The sequence below is a fragment of the Carlito syrichta genome, unplaced genomic scaffold (genome assembly GCF_000164805.1).
Source record: "Carlito syrichta isolate Samal-C Ts95f unplaced genomic scaffold, Tarsius_syrichta-2.0.1 Scaffold316302, whole genome shotgun sequence".
In the NCBI taxonomy this organism is placed as follows: Eukaryota; Metazoa; Chordata; class Mammalia; order Primates; family Tarsiidae; genus Carlito; species Carlito syrichta.
Genome location: NW_007260398.1, coordinates 1,190,143 through 1,215,795, shown reverse-complemented (window position 1 = coordinate 1,215,795; position 25,653 = coordinate 1,190,143). Strand labels below are relative to the sequence as shown.

Here is a 25,653-nt window from a genome sequence, read left to right as displayed (position 1 = left end):
TGCTACCACACCCGGCTAATTTTTTTATTTATTGTAGAGATGAGGTCTCGCCAAGTTGCCTAGGTGGGTCTTGAACCCGCAGGCTCAGGCTATCCACTCACCTCAGCCTCCCAAAGGTGCGGGATTACAGGCTGAGCCAACGAGCCCGGCTCTGAAAACGATTTTTATTTCACCATCATGTTTGAGTGATTACTTAGGTGGGTACAGAATTTCAGGCCAACAGTTATTTTCTCTTGGCATTTAAAGATGTTAGTCCAGCTGGGCATGGTAGCTCACACCTGTAATCCCAGCACTTTGCAAGGCAGAGGCGAGAGGACTGCCTGAGCCCAGGTCAAGACCAGCCTGGGCAACATGAAGAGACCTCGTCCCTACAATAAATTAAAAAATTAGCTGGGCACAGTGGCACACGCCTGTAATTCCAACTTTTTGGAAAGCTGAGGCAGAAGGATCACCTGAACCTAGCAGGTTGAGGCTGCAGTGGCCGTGAGCATGCCACTGCACCCAGCCTGGGCGACAGACTGAGACTCTGACTCAAAAAATAAAGATCTTATGTTTATCTTTGGTGTTCTCCAATTTACCTCAAAAGATATATCTAGATCTATCTAGATGTAGGTCTATATTAATTTATCTTCTTTGGGACCTTGCTTTCTAACACTGAGGAATTCATATTCTGGGAAAAAAAATCAGGCATTACGTTTTCTCCTAAAGAGACTGAATTTATTTATTTATTTATTGAGTTGGAATATCACTCTGTCACCCAGACTGGAGTGCAGTTGCCGCTCCCGGCCACCACAGCCTCAACCTGCTTATTTGCTTATTTATTTATCTATTTATTTATTTATTGAGTTGGAGTCTCACTCCGTCACCCAGACTGGAGTGCAGTCGCCACTCCCAGCCACCGCAGCCTCGACCTGCTGGGCTCTGGCGATCCTTCCGCCTTAGCCTTCCAAGTAGCCTTCCAAGTAGTACAGGCGCACGCTACCACGCCCGGCTCATTTTGATTTTTTTATTGTAGAGATGAAGTCTGGCCAAGTTGCCCATGCGGGTCTCGAACCTGTGGGCTCAGGCAATCCACTCACCTCAGCCTCCCAAAGGCGCGGTGTTACAGGCTGAACCACCGAGCCCGGCTCGAGAGACTGAATTTAGAAATGCCCTTCCCAATTCTCTCCTTTTGGACATATTATTGGATGTATGTTGAATGCTGACCTTCTCAGTCTATCTTCTGTCTCTTTAATTTCTACTTATCTTTCTGTACTCCACTCTAGGTATTCTACTTAGAGCTGCATCTTCCAGTTCCCTAATATCCTCTCTTCTTAACTTGCTGCATAACATATTTAAAATTCCTCAACAGACTTTAGCAACTATATTTTTTATTTCCACAGGTTTATTTCTTTCTTTCTTTTGTCTTTCTTTTTTTTTTAGTTGAAGTTTCACTCGGTCGCCCAGACTGGAGTGCAGTGGCCGCTCCCAGCCACCGCAGCCTTGATCTGCTGGGCTCCGGCGATCCTCCCGCCTCAGCCTTCCGAGTAGCCAGAATTACAGGCGCGTGCTATCACACCCGGCTGATTTTTTGATTTATTGTAGAGATGAGGTCTTGCTGCCCAGGAGGGTCTCAAACCCACGGGCTCAGGCAATCCACTCACCTCAGCCTCCCAAAGGTGTGGGATTATAGGCTGAGCCACCACGCCCGGCTCAGTTTTATTTATTTTTAAAATCTATCCCACTGCCCCAGTATAAGGTTTGACTCCTTTATTTCTTTCAGAATTCTCATTATACTTATATAGTTACTGGTAATTTCATTATCTGATGTTCTTTAAGGGTATAATGATGTTTATTGAATCTGCTGCTGCTTACTAATAATGGATTGTTTCTTTCAGCTTTTTATAGTTTTTGATTGCAAATGCATTCTAGTTGGGTTTATTTTTCCCCCTCAAAAAATACACAGACAAAATTTTGTCTGTTTACTGACTGCTTATCCAACAGAGTTCAAATTCACTTAACATGATAACAAGACTAAGTAATCTATCTCCTGTTTGCCTTTTCTTGCTAAACTTCCTCTTCCTCCCAGCACCTTAAGCTCCCAATTTCCAGAACAGGCCAACCTCTTTTCTATCATCTAGTATACAATTGATGACAGTGATTACATTTTGATCCTCTCAGTCTAAGCAGCTTTACAAAACTCCGCCCTGTCCCTGTCTCAAAAAAATTATCAGATTGGTGGTACATCTTCTATGAAGTCTGTCCTACTTACCCCACCAGATAGGATGGACTATACATAGCTCTCTCATAACATCCAAAATCCTACTGCATATGTTCAGATGTTTCAAAGACAGTGTCTCCTTCTCTTCCTACGATATAGTCACCAGGTTTGATCAATTCTACCACAAAAGTGTCTCAAGTTCATTCATTCCAAAGATATACCACTACCCGTCACAAAGCATCCAGACTATTTCAAGGGCTTTCTATAATTAGTTGTGCTACTTCCAGTTCTTCATTCATTCAACAAGTTAACTGCTGAGGGATGGTCTCTTTTTGCTGGGCCCTGGGATCACCAAAAAATAATAGGACATGGGCCATGCATTTAAATATACTGGAACAAGATGAGCACTGCAATGGTTCAGTAAAAAGAAGCTACAGAAGAAACACCTAACCTGGTCTTGGGGAGTTGGGGAACAGGTAATGAGAGAAGGCTACTGTAAGTGTATGTATAAATTATGCAGAATGTAGAAGAAAGTATTTTAGGCAAAGGAACACACAGGACATAACAAAGACCCAGAGTTAGGAAGCTAAGAAAGGGAACACAAAGCTGTCCAGTTTCTAAACTCTACAAGAAGCCCTGCTTTAATATTGCTATTAAAATTGACTATCTAAAAGTATATATGGACATCTAATACTTTGCCAGAAGATAAGGCTAGATTCTTCTTCAGCACAGTAGTCTGGGCTCTTCATAATCTGGCTCTAATCTACTTCTCATAACACTTCCCTTATTTTTTGAAAAAAAATTTTATTGTGTATATTTTAGGTTTACAGTATGTTGTAGGATACAAACAGATAATAAAATGGGTACTAGGCCAGGCACAGTGGCTCATACCTGTAATCCCAGAACTTTGGAAGGCTAAGGTGAGGTAATTGCCTGAGCCCAGGGGTAGGAGATCAGCCTGGGCAACTTGGTGCGACCTCGTCTCTACAATAAATTTAAAAATTAGCTGGGCGTGGTGGCGTGCACCTATAGTTCCAGCTTCTTGGAAGGCTGAAGCGAAAGGATCGCCTGAGCCCAGCAGGTCAGTCGAGGCTGTGGTGACCATGAGTGTGCCACTGCACTCCAGCCTGGGTGACAGAGTGAGACTCTGACTCAAAAATAAGTAAATAAAATGGGTACCATGGTAAAGCAGAGTAACATCTATCATATCACACAGCTGTTTTTTATGACAAGAGCAAGCTATTTAACAAAAATGTCCAATACAATACTATTTTATTCCCCTTAGTCCTCATATTGTATGTTAGATCTCTAAGCCTGTTCATCCTGCATATCAGCTATTGCATACCCTTTGACCTACACCTCCCCATTCCTTCCCCCGCCACTGCCCATGACAACCACCGTGTCATTTTCTATCTTGGTGTATTTCAGTATTTAAAAAAAATATACCACATGTAAGTGAGAACATGCAGTAATCCTTTTCTGTGTCTGGCTTATTCCACCTAGCATAATGTCTTTAAGTTCATCCATATTGCAGCAAATGATCTCCTTTTTAAGGCTAAATAATATTCCATTGTATACATACGCACCACATTTTCTTTATCCAATGACCCACTGATGGATGTTTAAGTTGTTTCCGTATCTTGGCTATTGTGAATAAAGTTGCAATGAACATGGGAGAGCAGGTACCTTTACGAGGTGATGAATTCATCTCCTTTGGGTATATGCTCACAAGAGGAATTGCTGGGTCATATGAATTCTGTTTTCAATTTCTTTAGGAACCTCCATAATAGTTGCACCAATGTACACTCCCACCAACAGTGTACTAGGGTTCCCTTTTTTCAACATCCTTGCCAACACATGGTATTTTTTTTAATAGATAGAGTTCTCCTACAGCCAACTGATCTTCAACAAAGCTGACAAAAAAGGGGAAAGAACACCTTTCAATACTATTCAATAATTGGTGTTGGGAAAACTGGCTAGCTATATGCAGAAGAATGAACTGGATCCCTAACTGTCACCATATTAAAAAATTAACTCAAGACCCAAGTGCAAAAACCCTAGAAGAAACATAGTAAACAATCTTCTGGATACTGGCCTAGGCAAATTTATGACAACCCCAAAAACAATTGCAACAAAATCAAAAACAGACAAATGGGACTTAATTAAACAAAAAAGTTTATGCTCAGCAAAAGAAATAATCAACAAAGTAAACAGAAAACCTATGGAATGGGAAAAAAAGTTTGCAAATTATGCCTCAGACAAAGGACTAATATCCAGAATCTACAAGAAACTCAAAGAACTCAACATGAAAAAAAAAAAAACGAACTCCATCAAAAAATGAGCAAAGGACATAAACAGACACAAAAGAAGACATACATGCAGCCAACAAACATAAGAAAATGCTTAACATCACTAATCAGAAAAATACAAATTAAAGCCACAATAACATATCACCTTATACCAGTTAGAAAGGTTGTTATTAAAAAGTCAAAGAACAACAGATGTTGGTGCACTTTCAGAGAAAAGGAACACTCGTCTACTGTTGGTGGGATTGTAAACTAGTTCAGCCTCTATGGAAAACAGCATGGAGATTTCTCAAAGAACTAAAAGTCGAAATACCATTCAACCAAGCAAACCCATTACTAGGGATCTACCCAAAGGAAAATAAATTATTTTATAAGAAAGATACCTATAGCCAGGTGAGGTGGCTCATGTCTGGAATCCCACTTTGGGAGGTGGAGGTTAGAGGATTGCCTGAGCTCAGAAGTTGGAGACCAGTCTGGGCAACTTGGTGAGACCTCATCTCTACAATAAATAAAAAAATTAGCGGGGCATGGTGGCACAGGGTTTTGGTTCCAGCTACTTGGAAGACTGAGGCAGAAGGATTGCCTGAGCCCAGCAGGTGGAGGCTGTGGTGACCATGAGCGTGCCACTACACTTCAGCCTAGGCAACAGAGTAAGATGCTAACTAAAAAAAAAAAAAAGACAAGATATCTCTATTCAACGCTATTTGCAATAACAAAATCATGGAACCAACTTAAGTGCCCAACAATGATTGCCTAGATCAAGAAAAGATGGTGTATATATATACCACGGAAGCCAAAGAATGAGATCATGTTCTTTGCAGCAACATGGGTGGAGCTGGAGAATATCATCATAAGTGAACTATCTTAGAAACAGAAAACTAAACAATGCATTTTCTCACATGTGGGAGCCAAATGGCTACAAAGATGAAAATAATGAACACTGTAGACACCAATAAAGGCTGAAGTGAGGAGGGGGGCTAAGGTTCAGAAATCACATTGGATACAATGTTCACTATCTGAGCAACAGGACACCTGAGACCCAGACCCCAGCACAACACGATATATGTCCATGTAGCAAACATGCAACTGTACCCCTGATTATAAAATTAAAAGAAAGTCTCACTATCTTACTCAAACTCTTGGGCTCAAGTGGTCTTTTTGCCTCAGCCTCCGGAGCAGCTGGGACTACCAGTATGTGCTACCACGTCTGGCTTGTCTTTCTCAACAGCCAATCCTGTAGGTGTTAGGTGATAATTCGGTGGTTTTATTTATTATTTTTTAAATTCAGTGGTTTTAATCTGCATTTTCCTAATGATAAATGATGTTGCACACATTTTCATAGACCTCTTGACTATTTCTATGTTTTCTTTGAAGAAATCTCTATACTATACAAGTCCTTTGCTTCCCACTTCCCTGCACTTTTTTCCCCCAGAGATAAGAGTCTCACTTTGTTGCCTAGGCTGGTATGGAATTCCTGACCTCAAGTGATCCTTCCACCTCGGCCTCCCTAAGTGCTGGGATTTCAGACATGAGCCACCATACCCAGCCATCTGCCCATTTTTAAATTGGGTTATTTGTTTTTCTGCTGTTGAGTTGTAAAACTTTGATATACATTTTGGATATTAACCCCTTATCATATATGTGGTTTGCATTTTTTTCCCAGTCTGTAGATTGCCTTTTACTTTTGTTGACTGTTCCCTTTGCTATATAGAAGCTTTCTAGTTTGATGTTGTCCCATTTATTTATATTAGCTTTCGTAGCCTAAGCTTTTGGTGTGATATCCAAAAAGTCACTGCCAAAGCTAACGTTGAGGAGCTTTTCCTCCTACCTTCTCTTCTAGATCATATATATATATATATATATATATATATATATATATATTTTTTTTTTTTTTTTTTCCTGAGTTGGAGTCTCACTCTGTCACCCAGACTGGAGTGCAATGGCCACTCCCAGCCGCCGCAGCCTCGACCTGCTGGGCTCTGGCGATCCTTCTGCCTCAGCCTTCCAAGTAGCTAGAACTATAGGCTGCGCTACCATGCCCGGCTAATTTTTTGATTTATTGTAGAGATGAGGTCTCACCAAATTGCCCAGGCGGGTCTCGAACCCACGGGCTCAGGCAATTCACTCACCTCATCCTCCCAAGGCGCGGGATTACAGGCTGAGCCACCAAGCCCGGCTTAGATCTTACATTAAGGTCTTAGGCATTTAGAGTTGATTTTTGTACAGGCATAAGGGTCCAGTCTCATTCTAATGCTCCCTTCTCACATAATACATGCTCCCTCTTTAGTATGCTTTGCATGGCCCCATTGAACTCTTGCTAAAATATCAACATGTAGCAACATGTTTGATACAAGAGAGTACTCACCTGTAAGATGGGCGGCGTGCTAGGATCCCGTGGGCTTTCTGTGAAGAGCCTATGCTGTCAGATGAATCCTGAGACTCTTCACTTTCTGATAAAGATGATACCTAAAAAACAGAATGGGTTTTAACATGATGAACAATGCAGGTGGGAAAAGGTCAAGGCTACAGTAGCCATGAGAGTACCACTGTACTCTAGCCTGGGTAAGAGTGAGACTCTAACTCAAAAAACAAAAAAACCCAGCTATTCAACTGCTGATACTGAGGAAACCACTAAATGTATATAAGCCTGCAGGTCAGGAAAGAGGCTATATACATTTGGGAGTCTAGCTCTTGAGGGACCTTAAAGCCATGAAACTGGATGAGCTCACTAAGAAGGTAAATCTAAAGAAGCAGACCAGGCTGGGTGTGAGGGCTCACGCCTGTAATCCCAGCACTTTGGGAGGCAGAGGGGAGAGGACTGCCTGAGCCCAGGAGTTCGAGACCAGCCTGGGCAACTTGGTGAGGCTTCATCTTTATAATAAATCAAAAAATTACCCGGGTATGGTGGCGCATGCCTGTAGTTCCAGCTACTTGGAAGGCTGAGGCGGAAGGATCACCTGAGCCCAGCAGGTCAAGGCTTGCTCAAAAAAAAAAAAAAAAAAAAGCAGCAGACCAGTGCTGAACACAGGAACACTAAGTAACTGGATAGAAGAGGAGGAACCATCAAATGATACTGAGGAGTCATCAGTGAGGAAGGCAAAGAACTGAAAGAGGCAGCGTAGCTAGCACAGGTTAGACACAAATAGATACATTTTCTGTAAGTATGATTTAGGAAGCATTCAGATTTATTTCTTTTGAGTTGGAGTCTCACTCTGTCATCCATGCTGGAGTGCGGTGGCAAGCTAATGGCCATCGAGTCGCAACCTGCGGGGCTCAGGTGATCCTTCTGCCTTAACCTTCCAAGTAGCTGGAACTACGGCATGTGCCACCATGCCCAGCTAATTTGCTGTTTTATTGTAGAGACAAGGTCTCACCAAGTTGCTCAAGCTTGTCTCGAACCTCTGGGCTCAGGTAATCCTCTCGCCTCCACCTCCCAAAGTGTTGGGATTATAGTGAGCCACAGTGCCCAGATAGACATTTTTAAAATTACATTTTACTACAGGCCAATCAAAAGAAGAATTTCATCAGATTTAAAAATAGGACAGCCTAGCCTTTCAGTTCATAATCACTAAAAATCCTTCAGGTTCCCTGTTGAAGGTAAAGGGCTCAACCCCACCCCTTAGCTGATCAAGACCATAGAAATAATCATAAGCCCATCCCTTCTCCCACCAGAGGAAGAGACAGCAGCTGTTACCAGTGCGCCACCCTTATTAGCATATCAGTACCTAGGTGGCTGCACCTAGCTTATAGTTGAGAGGAAAAACATGGTTTTTCTTTATGAGAAACTTGCTCATGGCTGGTCTTTCTGCTACGAATCTTCCTTTTCCCCTCTCTTCCTCTTGCTAATAAACTCTGTTTTAAAACTTTGCTGGCCACTCTAAAACTCATTTTAGGGATGAGCCAAAGAACCCACAAGTTTGTGCCGGACCCCACCTGGTACCACCGAATGTGTGAGCTGTCCTTGGAGAAGAAGTGAAGACAGGATAACAAGGAGAGAAGAATGGCCAATTACGTCAAACGCTGCCCACAGATGAAGTAAAACGGGCTGAGAACAGACCATCAGATTTAACAGAGTGGAGGTCACAGGCACTGGTAGGTATGAATATGGACTTTCAAAATCCAAGTAATCAGCTTATTCTCACTTCACAATTAAACAAGTTAATACATGTAAAGCACTTAGAGCACGTCACCTGGCATGTGCACAATAAATGTCAACTATCCTAAGTAATAAGCACTTTATTTTATTTTATTTTTGAGTTGGAGTCTCACTCTGTCGCCTGCTGGGCTCCGGCAATCCTTCCGGCTCAGCCTTCCGAGTAGGAGTAGCCGGAATTACAGGCATGCGCTGCCACACCCAGCTGATTTTTTGATTTATTGTAGAGATGAGGTCTCGCCAAGTTGCCCAGGCGGTCTCGAACCCGCAGGTTCAGGCAATTCACTCACCTCAGCCTCCCAAAGGCGCGGGATTACAGGCTGAGCCACCAAGCCCGGCAATAAGCACTTTATAAAACTACATTAATACAATATATAAGTTTTAAGTTACAGTAATATTTTACAACTGAGAAAAACAAGTTATTTCCAATTTCTAAAATGTATTACATTTTCCAACATTTGTCCAAAACTAAGATTATGATACCTGACATCATCTTCATTTTAAAAAACAAAATACTCTTAACAGGACTTTAGAAGGGACTTAAGAAATCAATTTTGTACATCAGTTATTATCTAAGAAAGCCCTCCCCTAAACTATTTAGACTCAGACATTATGTTTCCAGAGAAGCTTGCTTTACATTTGATCATTTCCTTCAAAAATGAGTTCTAGTGTACAATTACTCATCTTACATTAAATCTGTATCTTTTGATTGAAAACAAAAGACCTGGTCACAAATCTAATAATAATTAAATAATAACAGTAACAAATACTTTTAAAGTGTCACTTTTATTTTTCCTCAAGTATAATAGATATTCCATTTCTAATCTCTACCTTTAACTGTTTGTCCCTAAGCTTACTCCAAAGCCTCTCATTGAACTTAATAACTTGTAAAACTAAGGAATTACTTGTAACAAAGATTATACTAGCTGGGCTCGGTGGCTCAGCCTATAATCCCGTGCCTTTGGGAAGCTGAGGTGAGTGGATTGCCTGAGCCTGAGGGTTCGAGACCCGCCTGGGCAACTTGGCGAGACCTCATCTCTACAATAAATCAAAAACCAGCAGGGTGTGGTAGCGCGCGCCTGTAATTCTGGCTACTCGGAAGGCTGAGGTGGAAGGATCGCCAGAGCCCAGTGGATCGAGGCTGCGGTGACCGGGAGTGGCCACTGCACTCCAGTCTGGGCGACGGAGTGAAACTCCAACTCAAAAAAAAAATTCCCAGCACTTTGGGAGGCTGAGGTGAGTGGATTGCCTGAGCCCGTGGGCTCGAGACCCGCCTGGGCAGCGAGACCTCATCTCTACAATAAATAAAAAAATCAGCCAGGTGTGGTAGCGCATGCCTGTAATTCCGGCTACTTGGAAGGCTGAGGCTGAAGGATCGCCAGAGCCCAGCAGGTCGAGGCTGCGGTGGCCAGCAGCGGCCACTGCACTCCAGTCTGGGCGACAGAGTGAGACTCCAACTCAAAAAAAAAAAAAACAATTTTAGCTGGGTTTGGTAGCGCATGCCTGTAGTTCCAGCTACTTGGAAGGCTGAGGCAGAAAGGATGGCCGGAGCCCAGCAGGTCAAGGCTGCAGTGGCCAGGAGCGGCCACTGCACTCCAGTCTGGGTGACAGAGTGAGACTCTAACTCAAAAAAAAAAAAAAAAAAGATCAAATATTTATCTTTAATGATAGTGCCAGCAATAAGAGTAAAATCTTCATTTAGAAACTCAAAGTTCATGCAGCCACCTCCTTTCATACAGGCATATTACACTCACAGCTCTAGAATTGACAACACTGACATATTCAGGAGGAAAAATAAGGTATGTGGAAAGCTGCTTATAAAAATGAGAGATGACCAAGGGTATTCTGGGACTCACAGGAACCAGAGGATAAAATGGAGAGAAAGCTAAAATAATAGGAACCCAGGATGACTTTTTCTTTCCTACTGTTGTTAGGTGTTAGTATAAAGGTAGATAATTGCAAATAAGAACTTTCCTCTGCTACAAGAGAACTCTCTTTTATTTTATTGCCATAAATCATAAGGGAGGTTCTTTCTTACTTTGCTAAGACTCTCGGAACACCTTTCCTTTGAAATTCTCCTTTTCATGAAAGATATTGCTGGAATAAAACTGTTCGTTCCCTTTAAAAAGGTCTTGATTTCCTTAAATCATAAGCAATTATATAACTTGTTTTCTCTAGGTATTACATACATGAAACTGAACTTCTTTTTTGTTTGTTTGTTTGAGTAGGAGTCTCACTCTGTTGCCCAGGCTTGAGTGCAGTGGTATGTTCATGGCCAACACAGCCTTGACCTGCTGGGCTCAGGTGTTCCTTCCACCTCAGCCTTCCAAGTAGCTGGAACCACAGGTGTGTGCCACCATACCTGGCTAATGTTTTGGTTTACTGTAGAGATGAGGTTTCACCAAGTTGCCCAGGCTGATCTTGAATCTGTGGGTGCAGGCAATCCTCTTGCCTCCACCTCCCAAAGTGCTGGAATTATAGGCATAAGCCACTGTGCCTGGTTAAAGTAGAACTTCTAAAACTCTCCTATTTGTCTGACTTGGTTTGCAGGCTAACTTCAAAGACAACTTTGCTATGCTAATTTATAACAACTGTTTACAAGTAACTGCAATGCATCTGAAGACGCAGGGTATAAAAGTCCCAACTCTCAACTACTAAGTCTTCACGTTTTTTGTACCGTCTGTATGTGTGGTGGGTGAATTACAGATGACAGAGCTGTCTGGATGACCCCCTGAACGTGTCCTTGCTCTCCAGGAAAAGTATAATATTCACTGATGCAGATTCTCTTAATGACATCTAAGAACAAATAAAAATTCCATTAACAAAATATATACAGTCCCTATGCATGTAAGATATCTGAGTTCTTAACACTGGAAAACACATTTCAGAGCTGATTATATTTAATCACATCTATTAACCAAACAGTAGGTACTCCTATAGACCAGAGACTAAACTAGGTTTTCAGAGTACAAACTAATTTTAACAAACAGAGTAAGAGCTATAATAGAGGAAAATTAGAATGTACCATACCGTGGGAGAAAAGAAAGGGTGTTACACTTTACCTGGGTCTTAAACGAGGAACAACTCTTCAAGGATCTGTATAGGTGTGTTCAGGAGACCAGAAGGTATTTTAGGCAGAAGAATTAATTGTATAAAAACGTGGAGGTTCTCTGGAACATGTTATTCTGAAGAGATTTGATTGAAAACTGAGCAAGAAATCAAGAGTCAAAAAGTGAGAAAAACCGGGTGCCCTGGCTCACGCCTGTAATCCCAGTACTTTGGGAGGCTAAGAAAAGAAGCCTGAGCCCAAGAGTTTGAGACCAGCCTAGTCAACATGGTGAGACCTCATCTCTACAATAAATGAGTGAATTAAAGAATGAAATAAAATTAGCCGGGTGCAGTGGCACATGCCTATAGTCTTAGTTACTTGGAAGGCTGGGGCAGAAGGATTGTTTGAGACCAACAAGTCAAGGCTGCGGTAGCCATGATTGTGTCTCTGTATTCCAGCCTGGGGAGCTTCTCTCCTGCATGCAGTAACCTGAGTACAATCTGTCTTACTGCCTTTAACTAATGTTCAGCTGTTTTTCTCTGATAGTACACCAACATAGGAATACAGAAATTGAAGAATAAGAATACACAGAGAGGCCGGGTGCGGTGGTTCAGTCTGTAATCCCAGCACTTTGGAGGTTAAGGTGAGAGGACTGCCTGAGCCCAGGGGTTCTCTACAATAAATCACAAAAAAGTAGCCGGGCATGGTGGTGTGCATTTGTAGTTCCAGCTACTTGGAAGGTTGAGGCAGAAGGATTACCTAAGCCCAGCAGGTCGAGGCTGCGGTGGCTGTGAGCATGCCACTGTACTCCAGCCTGGGCAACAAAGAGTGAGACTCCAACTCAAAAACAAAACAAAAAAATATTTAAAATAAATAAATAAATAAATAAAAAGAACACACAGAGAACCCATGAACCTTAAGAACGGATCTAGAATTAACATTATACTTGGAGAAAGTTAGTGAAAGGTTCCCTTAGCTTTCAGACCTAACCAAAGCCACCCGACTAATGGGGAGAGCCTATGATAGTAAGGCAGGTCATTCAGTACAAGTTAAACATAGATAAGTTTCTTTTAGATAGTTTTAAAATAGGGTAAGCATTCAGCCATTTTTCCCATTTTGTATAAAAGTTTATCTACCCCTGCAGGCTAGAATGAGGACCAAAAGTGCAGCCCACCCTTTCGGTTCACGGTTAGCATATAATCATTGTAAAAGTTCATCAAGTTTCTTGTCAAAAGCAAATGTGCATTCAGGAAAAGCCCAACTCCTCAGATCATCAAAGGTAGAGTTGGTAATCAAAACTCAGGTCCAAATACCTGCAGCCCACCCTTTAGCTCATGGTTAGCATATTAAATGATTATTAAATCATTGTAGAGGTATATCAAACTTCTTGTCAAAAGCAAAGGCATGATCTTTCTAAGACACCCTGTTAGACATGCCTCTCTCTCACTAATAAAATCTGTCTTAAAACTATACTTGGATCCACTCTGAAAAGCTTTTCCGTGGCAGATCAAAGAACCCACAGAGGGTCACACTGCATACTACCTGGTAACAATATAATTAGCTTACATTTCTAAAGCATTCAGAGCCACCAAGGCTCAAAGACTATGCCAATCCATGTGATTTAATGCAGACGGTAGGTCTAGTATGATGAAAAGGATTTAGCTAGCAGTAGTCCCTCACCCTTATTAACACCGTTTGTCTAACCTCACAAAATGTTCATTACTCTCTTTTCAAAGCCCACCCCTACTCTCAAACCTGATAATCTAACCCTTTGCAGTTGGATGTCTCCTCTGAGGGGACATCATAGAGGGAAGTCGTAAGTCTAGCAAACCACTTGGATACGCCCTCTCGGGGACATAAAGAGCTTGCTGGTGATTATACAGGACAAACTTAAGCCAGCATAAAATTTTCTTTTTTCTTTTTTTGAGTCGAAGTCTCACTATGTCGCCCAGGCTGGAGTGCAGTGGCACACTCACAGCCACTGTAGCCTCAACCTGCTGGACTCAGGTGATCCTTCCATCTCAGTCTTCTGGAACTATAGGCATGCACCACCACGCCTGGCTAATTTTTATTGATTTACTGTAGAGACAAGGACTCCCCAAGTTGCCCAGGCAGGTCTCAAACCCCTGAGCTCAGGCAATCCTCTTGCCTTGGACTCCCAAAATGCTGGGATTATAGGCATGAGCCACCATGCCCAGCCATACATTTTTCAAAAATGTGTATTTCCTTGAAGTTTTCCATTTAAATTGCACAAACAAGCAAATAAAGAATTGGAATACCACCGGGCTCGGTGGCTCAGCCTCTAATCATGTGCTTTGGGAGGTCGAGGTAAGTGGATTGCCTAAGCCCGCGGGTTTGAGACCCGCCTGGGCAACTTGGCAAGACCTCAGCTCTACAATAAATCAAAAAATTAGCCGGGCATGGTAGCGTGTGCCTGGCGGAAGGATGGCCGGAGCCCAGCAGGTTGAGGCTGCGGTGGCCGGGAGCAGCCACTGCACTCCAGTCTGGGCGACACAGTGAGACTCCAACTCAAAAAAAAATGATACCCATACTGGACAATAAATTACATATTATTAACGTGGGAAGAAAAAAACAAGACTGCACTGTCTGCTTGAAAAGAAAAACACCAGGTAGAAAACGTCAAATAAATTACTATTGCACAACATATACCAATGAACCTGCAATGCATGTGGTTGACTGTTCCACACATTACGACGTTAGAAAAATATAAGATATGAAATTTTGATTTTTTTTCATAAGTTCCCTAGTGTCCAAAATTCCACTATACACCAAATACCACTGAAACAAAATAATTGATTTTAACGCTATACCGTATAAGAAGAAGTGATTCATTTTTCACTATTTTGTGGTCAAGTTGCTGCTAAGTGATCCATGAAATGTCTCCCAGTACAAAGGGCTAAACATTGAGAGACCTCTCAAGAGAGGAAAAAAGAGAGCTAGTCCCTCAATTTTAACTGAAGTCGAAATACAGATAACTGCATCCACTTACTATTTTTCAGAATTAACAGAACTTTCTGCAGTAATGATAATGGAAATGTTCCATATCTGCACTATGGAATATGGTAGGTGCATGTAAATATTAAGTATTTGAAATGTGGCTAGTATGACTGAAGGACTGACTCTAAGATTTATTTAAATTAAGTTATTTAAAAATAAAGCTGAGCCGGGCTCGGTGGCTCAGCCTGTAATCCCGTGCCTTAGGAGGCTGAGGTGAGTGGATTGCCTGAGCCTGCGGGTTCGAGACCCGCTTGGGCAACTTGGTGAGATCTCATCTCTACAATAAATAAAAAATTAGCCGGGCGTGGTAGCGCGCGCCTGTAGTTCCAGCTACTCAGAAGGCTGAGGCGGAAGGATCGCTGGAGCCCAACAGGTTGAGGCTGTGGTGGCCGGGAGTGGTCACTGCACTCCAGTCTGAGCAACGGAGTGAGACTGCAACTCAAAAAAACCCCAAAACAAAACAAAAATAAAGCTGAAAATACCTACTTGGGGCTAGTGGCTACCACACTGAACAGTACAATTTTTTTTTTGAGCAGCATCAAACTCTCGCCCAGGCTGGAGTGCAGAGGCATGCTTCTGCCCACAGTGGCCTCAACCTTCGAGGCTCAGGCAACCCTTCCGCCTCAGCCTTCCATGTAGCCAGAATAACAGGCAAATGCTACCATGCCCAGTTGAATTTTTGACTTATTGTAGAGATGAGGTATCGCCAAGTTGTTCAAACTGTTCTCGAATCAGTGAACTCAGGCAATTCCTTCACTTCGGCCTCCCAAAGTGCTGGGAATACAGGCTTTAGCCACTGCACCAGCCCAAGCTTCTTAATACTTCTATTATAGGCCAAGACTCTGAGAACAAGGGTTCCTTACATTCTCCTGTTTGATTCAAAGTTTTTTGTTTTTTTTTTTTTGAGTTGAAGTGTCACTCCAACACTCAGACTGGAGTGCAGTGGCACACTCACAGCCACCCCAGCATTGATCTGCTGGGTTCAGGCAATCCTTCTGCCTCAGCCTTCCAAGTAGCCAGAACTACAGGTGCCCACTACCACACCTGGTTAATTCTGATTTATTGTACAAGAGATAAGGTTTCGAGCCGGGTTTGGTGGCTCAGCCTGTAATCCTGCACCTTTGGGAAGCTGAGGTGAGTGGATTGCCTGAGCCCGTAGGTTCGAGATCCCCCTGGGCAGGCGAGACCTCATCTCTACAATAAATCAAAAAATCAGCCGGGCGTGGTAGCGCATGCCTGTAATTTCAGCTACTGGGAAGGCTGAGGCGGAAGGATCACCGGAGCCCAGCAGGTCTAGGCTGCGGTGGCCGGAGCGGCCACTGCACTCCAGTCTGGGCAACAGACTCCAACTCAAAAAAACAAAACAAACAAACAAACAACAAACAAACAAAAAAACCTTCACCTTGGATTAGGTGAAGGATGTTTAAGAGATTCTGAGTAATTTAGCAAGGTGGGTGAAGGGCTATAAATAGAGTAAGTTTGCACCTCCTCTATGAGCAGGTTTTTGGTAATGCTACCTCCTGTCTCCTTGTGACCTGGTTGCAGAAATATACTCCCTTTTCTCCCAGTTTCTGCCTCTCTTCTTCAACTGACCACAAAGGAAGCAGCTGGATTAGTTTATTCAGAAACACTTCCCTGACCTCTGCTTCACTTAGTCTAAGGATTCTAGACTCTAAATCACCAGGCCAAAATCTAAAATACAGCAAGAAGAAATAAAAATAAGAAGACAACAGAGTCATCTCTTAGGGCAAACTTGAACTGTTCTAAAGAGAAGGGAACATAAAAGGCCAGGGTATCCACGAGGTAGAGACAAGACCTCTATTAAAATGAGACTTCTGGCCAAATGCAAAGGCTCACACCTGTAATTCCAGCATTTTGGGATTTGGGCAGGAGGATTGCTTGATACCAGGAGTTCAAGACCAGCTTGGGAAACATAGTGAATTCCTGGTCTCTATTAAAAAGAAAAATTTAGACAGCATGGTGATACATGCCTATAATCCTAGTTACTTAGGAAACTGAAGCAGGAAGATCACTTGAGCCCTGTAGTTTGAGGTTACAGCGAGCTATTGTCAAGCCATCGCATCCCAGACTGGGCAACAGAGTAAAACTCTGACTCAAAATAAGTAGCAGGGGGGTTGCTTCTACAGGGTCACATCTTCAGTAACAGAAGTAACAGAAGGAAAGTTATGTTGGGGGTGGGGAAAGAAGCAGGGCTGAAGGTCTAAAAAGTTGTCCAGCACACTTACAGCCCAAACTAGCATCACCTAGATGGCTCAAAAGCAGCTCAAAGGGGAATGCTTAAAACAAGGCAGGGGGGTGGAATAGATATGTGGGGGCAGGTAGCATAAGGAAAATCTCTGTACCTTCTGCACAATTTTACGTGAACCTAAAATTGTTCTAAAAAAATAAAGTCTATAAAAAAAAGAAACACTCTGAAAGCAGTTCACTAGGCATTATTTACTGGCAATAGTAAATTCTTTCTGGAAGAGGGAGCTCTCTCTCACCCTTGGCCACAAAGAATTCCCACAAATAATTTTTCAAGATTAATCGGTAGCTAGCAGAGAATAAGTTAACCAAATATTCAAGATACCATGAACAAGCAGCAAAAAAAGTAGTAGAATCAGACCAAAGTGATTTTAGATACTGACATTATCAAATATAGATTATAAAATAATTATGGTAACATGTTTAAAGAAACAGAGCAGATTATGTTTCAAGATAAACTTGAAAATATCTTTAGGAAACAGAAGACTGTAGTAGATTTAGAAAAGAACCAAGTAGATTTTCTAGAAATAAAGATATAATACTGAGCTGGTCGCAGTGGTTCAAGCCTGTAATCCCAGCACTTTAAGAAGCAAGGTAGCCGGGCTCGGTGGCTCAGCCTGTAATCCCGCGCCTTGGAAGGCTGAGGTGAGTGGATTGCCTGAGCCTGCGGGTTCAAGACCCACCTGGGCAACTTGGCGAGACCTCATCTCTACAATAAATCAAAAATCAGCTGGGCGTGGTAGCGTATGCCTGTAATTCCAGCTACTCGGAAGGCTGAGGTGGAAGGATCGCCGGAGCCCAGTGGGTCAAGCACTCCAGTCTGGGCGACAGAGTGAAACTCCAACTCAAAAAAAAAAAAAAAAAAGAGGCCAAGGTGAGAAGACTGCCTGAGCTTAGGAGTTTGAGACCAGCCTAGGCAACTTGATAAGACCTCATCTCTACAATAAATCAAAAAATAAGCTGGGCATGGTAGTGTGCCTGTGGTTTCAGTTACTTGGAAGGCTGAGGCAGAAGGATCACCTGAGCCCGGCAGGTTGAGGCTGCAGTGGCCGTGAGCATGCCACTACATTCCAGCCTGGGCAACAGGGTGAGACTCCAGCTCAAAAAAAAAAAAAAAGAAAAGATATAATACTTAAAAATCATTGTTTATAAATACCAGTAATTAGACAAAGCTAAAAAAAGAACTAATGAAATGAAAGATAGGCAAGAAGAAGCTACTGGAACTGCAGCATAAAAAGGTAAAAGAGATGGAAAACATGTAAGAGAGGTTAAGAAACATGCAGAATAGACTAAGAGGTACAAAGAATGTGTTGGAGACAAAATATGAAGATATATGGCTGAAAATGTTATAAAACTAACAATACATACCAACCCACAGATTCAAGCAGTCTAGTGATTATATTTAAAATATCAATAGTAGCCGGGCACGGTGGCTCATGTCTGTAGTTCCACCTACTTGGAAAACTGAGGTTAAAGGATAGCCTGAGCCCAGCAGGTCGAGACTGCATTGGCTGTGAGCATGTCACTGCACTCCAGTCTGGGCGACAGAGTGAGACTCCAACTCAAAAAAAAAAAAGGAATAAGGATGGGCTGGGTGTGGTGGCTCACACCTGACCTTGTTTTTGCAATAAATCAAAAAATTAGTCAGGTGTGGTGGCACGTATCTGTGGTTCTAGCTGCTTGGAAGGCTGAGGTGGAATGATCACCTGAGCCCAGCAGGTTGAGGCTGCAGTGGCCATGAGCATGCCACTGCACTCTAACCTGGGTGGCAGAGTGAGTCCTCCTTCTCAAAAAAAAAAAGAATGAAGGTGACATAGGTGTTTTCAAACACACAAAAACAGAAGTCAGCACCATCAGCAGACTCACATCAAAGAAAATTCTAAAGTAGTGATTCTCAACCAGGAGCAATTTGCTCCCCAAATACATTCAGCAACATCAAGGAACATTCTGGGTAGTCACAACTGGGGAGTGCTATTGACATCTAGTGGGCAGAGACCAGGGATGCTGCTGAACAGCCCACAACGCAGAGCTCCCACAACTAAGAATTAGCAAGCCCAATATGTGTACAGCACCAAGGCTGTGATCCATTTTGAGTTAATTGTCACTTGCCTCAGCCTCCCAAAGTGCTGGGATTATAGGCTGAGCCACTGAGCCCAGCTGGTTCTAAAGTCTTAAAGAAACAAGAGAGCCAGGTCCAAAGGTTTGAGACCAGCCTGGGCAACTGGGCGAGACCCTATCTCTACAATAAATCAAAAAAATTAGACAGGAATGGTGGCACATGCCTGTGGTTCCAGATACCTGGGAGGCTGAGACAGATCACCTGAGCCCAGCAGGTTGAGGTCGCGGTGGCCGTGAGCCTGCCACTGCACTCCAGCCTGGGTAACAGTGAGATGCCAACTCAAAAAGAAAAAAAAAAAAAAATGGAACAAAACAAAAAAATGACCTGAATTAATTTTTCTTCCTAGTATGACAGCACTGCCTTCATACTGTGCTCTGCCATAGGTGGCCCATGTCTATATCCCACTGCTATGGGTTCCAGAAAAGTTATAATTTTATAGTTATACAACTTATTCTTGTTTGGGGGTAAAAGTAATGCTCTTTCCAGCTTTCTACATCACAGGTGGAAACTGGAAATGACTCCACGATTATAAATACCACCTAGAAAGTCACAACTGCTCAATTTACATTCCTAGTCTGGACCTCTCCCCTGGGCCCCAGACTCATATATATTCAACTGCCTTTGTGACAAATGTACTTGGATGGTCTAGCAGACATCTGTCGGTGGCCCTCATGATCAGCTTCTCCTGATGCCTGGACCTTTGCGCAGTCCTTTCCCTTTGAGTGTGGGAGGGACTTGTGAGTTGATTCTAACCAACAGAATAAAGCAAAGATCATGGGATGTTATTCCTATGATGTTATTCCTATGCTATGTTTTGGAAAAACAACAGCTGGCCAGGCTTGGTGGCTCAGCCTGCAATCCCGCGCTTTGGGAGGCCGAGGTGAGCGGATTGCCTGAGCCCACGGGTTGGAGACCCGCCTGGGCAACTTGGTGAGACTTCATCTCTACAATAAATAAAAAAATTAGCCGGGCACGTGCCTGTAATTCCAGCTACTTGGAAGGCTGAGCCAGAAGGATCACCAGAGCCCAGCAAGTCGAGGCTGCAGTGGCCGGAAATGTGCCACTGCACTTCAGTCTGGGCGACAGAATGAGACTCCAACTCAAAAAAAAAACCAAACAGCCAGGATGTCATTTCCTTGATTGTGTTACATTATATAAGATGCTCTTGCTATCAGTCGCTTGCGTGCTCTCGCTGGAGTAAAGAAGCAGGCTGCCATGTTTGAACTGCCTATGGGGGGGCCCCAGAGCAGGGAGTTGTCAGCAGTCTTTAGGAGCTAAGGATAGCCTCCAGCCAACAACCAACAGACACCTGAAATTCTCAGTCCCATAGCCACAATGAAATGAATTTGCCAACAAAGTGAGTGAGTTTACAAGTGGATTCTTCTCTAGTCTAACCTTCTGATAAGAAGTCAGCCCAAGCCAACACCTTATTCATAACTTGAATGAGACCCCAAAGCAGAGAACCCCATTAAGACATGCCCGACCCCACAAAAACTGTGAGATAGAAGTGTGTTTTATTTATTTATTTATTTTTGAGTTGGAGTCTCACTCTGTCACCCAGACTGGAGTGCAATGGCCACTCCCGGCCACCGCAGCCTCGACCTGCTGGGCTCCGGCGAGCCTTCCACCTCAGCCTTTCCAAGTAGCTGGAACTACAGGCACGCGCTACCATACCTGGCTAATTTTTTGATTTATTGTAGAGACGAGGTCTCGCCAAGTTGCCCAGGCAGGTCTTGAACCCGTGGGCTCAGGCAATCCACTCACCTCGGCCTCCCAAAGTGCTGGGATTACAGGTTGAGCCACCGAGCCCAGTCAGAAGTGTGTTTTAAGCTATTAACTTTGTGATGATGTTTCATAACACAGAAAACTAATACAGATAGTATTACAAACTTTACACATAAAAACCAAATTCTTGATTGCCAAAATACCCCCCAAAAGAAAAGAAAAATATACTTCAGTATTGTCCATCTCAATAAATGACAACTCCTTTTTTTGTTGTTGTTAAATTGGACAACTGCTCTTGAACTCCTGGGTTGAAGTGATCCTCTCACCTCAGACTCCTGAGTAGCTGGCATCACAGGTGCACGCCTGGCTCAAGCAACTCCATTTTTATAGTTATTCAAGCCAAAAGCTATGAGAATCAATTCTGACTCCTTTCTTTCTCTAAAACTCCACTTCCAATCCCAAAGTAGACACTACTGGTTTTACAACCAACAGATGCTCAGAATCCAACTTCAATGATTACGACCTGGGTCCAGGCCACTATCTCTCATGGCCATCACTGTAACGCCTCCTAACTGGTTTTTCTGCTTCTATCCCACAAAGCAACCTCAGTGATTCTTTTAAAATATGTCAGATGTTTTTACTCAAAACAGCCTAAAGGCTCCCCATGTCACTAAGATTAAAACACAAGAAGCAGCCTGCACAGTGGATCACACATGTAAACCCAACACTCTGGGAGGCAGAGGCGAGAGAATTGCCTGAGCCCATGGGTTCGAGACCAGCCTGGGCAACATGGCAAGACTTTGCCTCTACAATAAATCAAAACATTAGTCACCTGTGGTTCCAACTACTTGGAAGGCTGAGGTGGAAGGATCCCCTGAGCCCAGGAGGTCGAGGCTGCGGTGGCTGCCAGTGTGGCACTGCACTCTAGCCTGGGTGACAGACTGAGACTCTGGCTCAAAAAAAGAAACCCAAATCAAAGAAGGTCATTTTGACCTGTGTGATTCTCCACAATCAGGAAGACCATCAGGCTTTGATGAAAACCACTTAAACACCTTAATCCATGATGATCCCTGTCAGTCAACTCAAGAACTGGCAAATGTGATGAACTGTGACCAACTATCTTGTGACATTTGCCTTCTCTGAGCAAGCAAAAATGCTACGAATGTATGAATCAACCCAATAACTGAACAGGGTTTTCCTCAGGACTTCTCTGTCCCCTCCACCCCCCATGCATGAGAAGGGCACCTTCCCTGTCCCTACCACCAACTCCCTATCCCTTCCACCCTGCTTTATTAGTCTGTATAGCACATATTACAAATTGTCTCCCCAAAATCAGTGAGAGTCAAGATTTTTGTTCACTGTTGCATCCCCCAGCTTACACGGAATTACTATTAGATACCATTTCCTTACAGAATTTAGAATACAATAAAGTCAAGCCACAAGAATTTGGGTAAAGTCAGTAACATTATTTTTAAAAATCACTATAAAATGATTTGCCACCTAGAAACGTACTTATTCTACCTTGCTATAAATATGCTTCTGAGAAAACTGGGAAAACACTCACAACTGACCATAAAGTAAGCCAAGTGAATTAAAACATTTCTACATTGCCTGAGCCCACGGGTTCGAGACCTGCCTGGGAAACTTGGCGAGACCTCATCTCTATAATAATTTAAAAATTAGCTGGGCGGGGTAGCACGCACCTGTAGTTCCAGCTACTTGGAAGGCTGAGACGGAAGGATCACCGGAACCTTGAGCGGCCACTGCACTCCAGTCTGGGCGACAGAGTGAGACTCCAACTCAAAAAAAAACCCATTTCTACAAAGGGATCTAGTAACAGGAATAAAACCAAAGGAGGAGTCCACCTTGTTTTGCCAGCATCATCTGGAAATAGCACCATACTGCTACTCTTCACAGATATAGCCAAATGACGGAGAAGGAAATATCAAGCTTGAAGGACAAATGTTTGGGTCACTGGTTCTCAAATCTTTTGGTCACAGGACCTTTGCAAATTCTTAAAAATTATGGAGAATGTCTCCAAATTTTTATTTACTCAGGTTATATCTATTGACACTTATACTGTATTTAAAATTAACAGGCCAGGTGCAGTGGCTCATGCCTGTAATCCCAACACTTTAGGAAACTGAGGTGAGAGGGCTGCCTGAGCCCATGGGGTTCAAGACCAGTCTGGGCAACTTGGTGAGACCTCAATTCTACAATTAAAAAAAAAATAGCCAGGTGTGGTGGTGCACACTTGTAGTTCCAGCTACGTGGAAGGCTGAGGCGGAAGGATTGCCTAAGCCCAGCAGGTCGAGGCTTCAGTGGCCATGAGCGTGCCACTGCACTCCAGTCTGGTCAACAAAGTGAGACTCCAACTCTAAATAAATAAATACATAAATAAATGTATTAATTAAAAAGCAAAATTTTAAAAAATAGTTAACAGTTCACTTGAAAATAACAAGCCGGGCTCGGTGGCTCATGCCTGCAATTCCAGTACCCTGGGAGGCAGAGGCAAAGAGGACTGCCCAAGCAACTTGTCGAGACCTTGTCCCTACAATAAATCAAAAGGGGGCAGATGGCACATGCCAGTAGGTCTGGCTACTCGTAAGACAGAGGCAGAAGGATCACCTGAGCCAGCAGGCTGAGACTGCTGAGTGTGATCATGCCACTGTACTCCAGCCTGTGCGACAGAATGAGATTCCAACTCAAATAAATAAATAAAAGTTAAAATAAAATAAATAACAATCACAGGTCCATTATATGTTAACAAAAATACTGTATTTCCATTAGTATAACTATATTTTCCAAAAATAATTAGAGAAATGGTACTGTTTTACATTTCTGCAAATCTCCTTAATGCATGGTTTAATAGAATAGCTGAAACCTCTTTTGATTCTACATTAAGTATGTTAGTTATCCTATAGTGTTTTGGCTGAGTTCTATGAAAAAAACTCACCTCACACAAATACACAGTTAGAAAAGACATATAGTAAGTGTTTTAATAGCCTTTGCAGATAATCTGTGGATATTCCTTACTACAATGGCAAAACTCAGCAGGCTGAAGTTTCTGTGCTTTTTTTTGGTCTTTTGAACTAAAAAAGGTAGATTTATGAAGAAAAGATACGTTGTAAAGGGCACAAAGAGCAGGACAACAGCAAGAGTGTCTGCTGCCGGTTGTAGTTTTTTTTTTTTTATTGAGTCCAAGTCTCACTCTGTCACCCTGGACATGCGCACAGCCACTGCAGCCTCTACCTGCTGGGCTCAGGTGATCCTTCCGCCTCAGTCTTCCAGGTGGCTGGAACTACAGGTATGTGCCACCATGCCCGGCTAATTTTTTGATTTATTGTAGAAAAAAGGGCTCGCCGAGTTGCCTAGGCTGGTCTCAAAACACCTGGACTCAGGCAATCCTCTCGCCTCCCAAAGTGCTGGGATTACAGGCAGGAGCCACCGGGCCCAGCTTGAATGATTCTTACACTCACAATTTTTTTTTGATTTTTGACAAATCTTATTTTATTCAGATAGCAGTCTGATCACACACGGTCCAAAAACACTCAGATAACAAGTCAAATATCATCAGATGTTAAAGACTGGTCTTCAAACATTATAGCCAACGATGCCACACTTGCCTATGATCTCTCCGACATGAAACCACATCCACACCTCAGTGGCTACCAAACCATTCAGTACAGCTTCCTTAACTGTGAGCTGCTTGAGGTTACCAGTTTGAGCACTATTGATTATCTTTTTCAGGCTCTGAATAGCTCTAGGGATCTCAGTAGGGGTTGGAGGAACCAGCTCAACCTTGGCATAGGATCAAAATGTGGCCAATTGAGGCTTTAAATAAGTCACAGCAGTGTTCACTAGCACCGGGGCTTTCTCCACAAGGTATGGACAAATTGGGCCATGGTTCCAGGATGGAATGTCTGTCATCCCAAACAGCCAGCCGAATGTCACCCCCCCCAGCACACTCACAATTTTATTAGACAATTCTGTAACTAGAAAGTCTGGAAGTATTAGAAAGCTGTCAAGTTCATGATAGTAAATACAAGTTTTCCAAACTTCTAAGGCTTCCTTGAAAGTTCAAATCTGGCCAGGCATGGTGGCTATAATCCCAGCACTTTGAGAGGCTGAGGTGAGGGAACTGCCTGAGACTGTGGATTCGAGACCAGCCTGGGCAGCTAGGCAAGTCCTTATCTCCACAATAAATCAAAAAATTAGCCGGGCGTGGTAGTGTGCACCTGTAGTTCTGGTTACTTAGAAGGCTGAGGCAGAAGGATCGCCAGAGCCCAGCAGGGCAACTGAGTGAGACTCCACATCAAAACAACAATAACAACAACAAAAAAAACAAAGTTCAGATCTTATCATTAGCAACAAACACTGTCAGCTGTGTTCTTTGAAGTGGGTCAAGTACATGTATTACACAGTCTCAGATAAATATATCATTAGTTTTGCAATATGCAAATCTGTCGATTTATATTCTCCAGTGAAGATGCCTATTTTCCAGTTCAGCAAAAACGTTTCCTATATATCCACAATAAATCTGTTGCAATGAAGATAATTACCTTCCTGAGAATATCAGTCCTCCTTCAAATTAGCTCAAAAACTCAAATATTTTTTCACAATTTTTTTTTCTTTTGAGTTGGAGTCTCACTCTGTCGCCCAGACGGGATTACAGGCTGAGCCACCGAGCCCGGCCTCAATTTTCTGATGTAGCAAAATTAGTCTGACAAAAATCTAAATAATTGTGCACCACATAAAATGAAATCTACAGCGGGCTCGGTGGCTCAGCCTGTAATCCCGTGCTTTGGGAGGCTGAGG

The 25,653-nt window shown here is 42.9% G+C and overlaps 1 protein-coding gene and 1 pseudogene across 2 annotated transcripts in view; both read right to left on the bottom strand.

The window, feature by feature from the left end:
- ATF1 (activating transcription factor 1) overlaps positions 1-25,653 on the bottom strand; it is a 46,342-nt gene that overhangs the window by 19,578 nt on the left and 1,111 nt on the right. Inside the window, exon 2 of one of the 2 annotated variants that reach the window (XM_008074091.1) lies at positions 6,872-6,972. In XM_008074091.1, the coding sequence (XP_008072282.1) occupies positions 6,872-6,972 (101 nt within the window). Of the gene's footprint in view, positions 1-6,867; positions 6,974-25,653 lie in introns of those variants that run through there. The other variant, XM_021707011.1, reaches the window with a different exon arrangement.
- Positions 24,317-24,740, bottom strand: LOC110594576 (annotated as a pseudogene).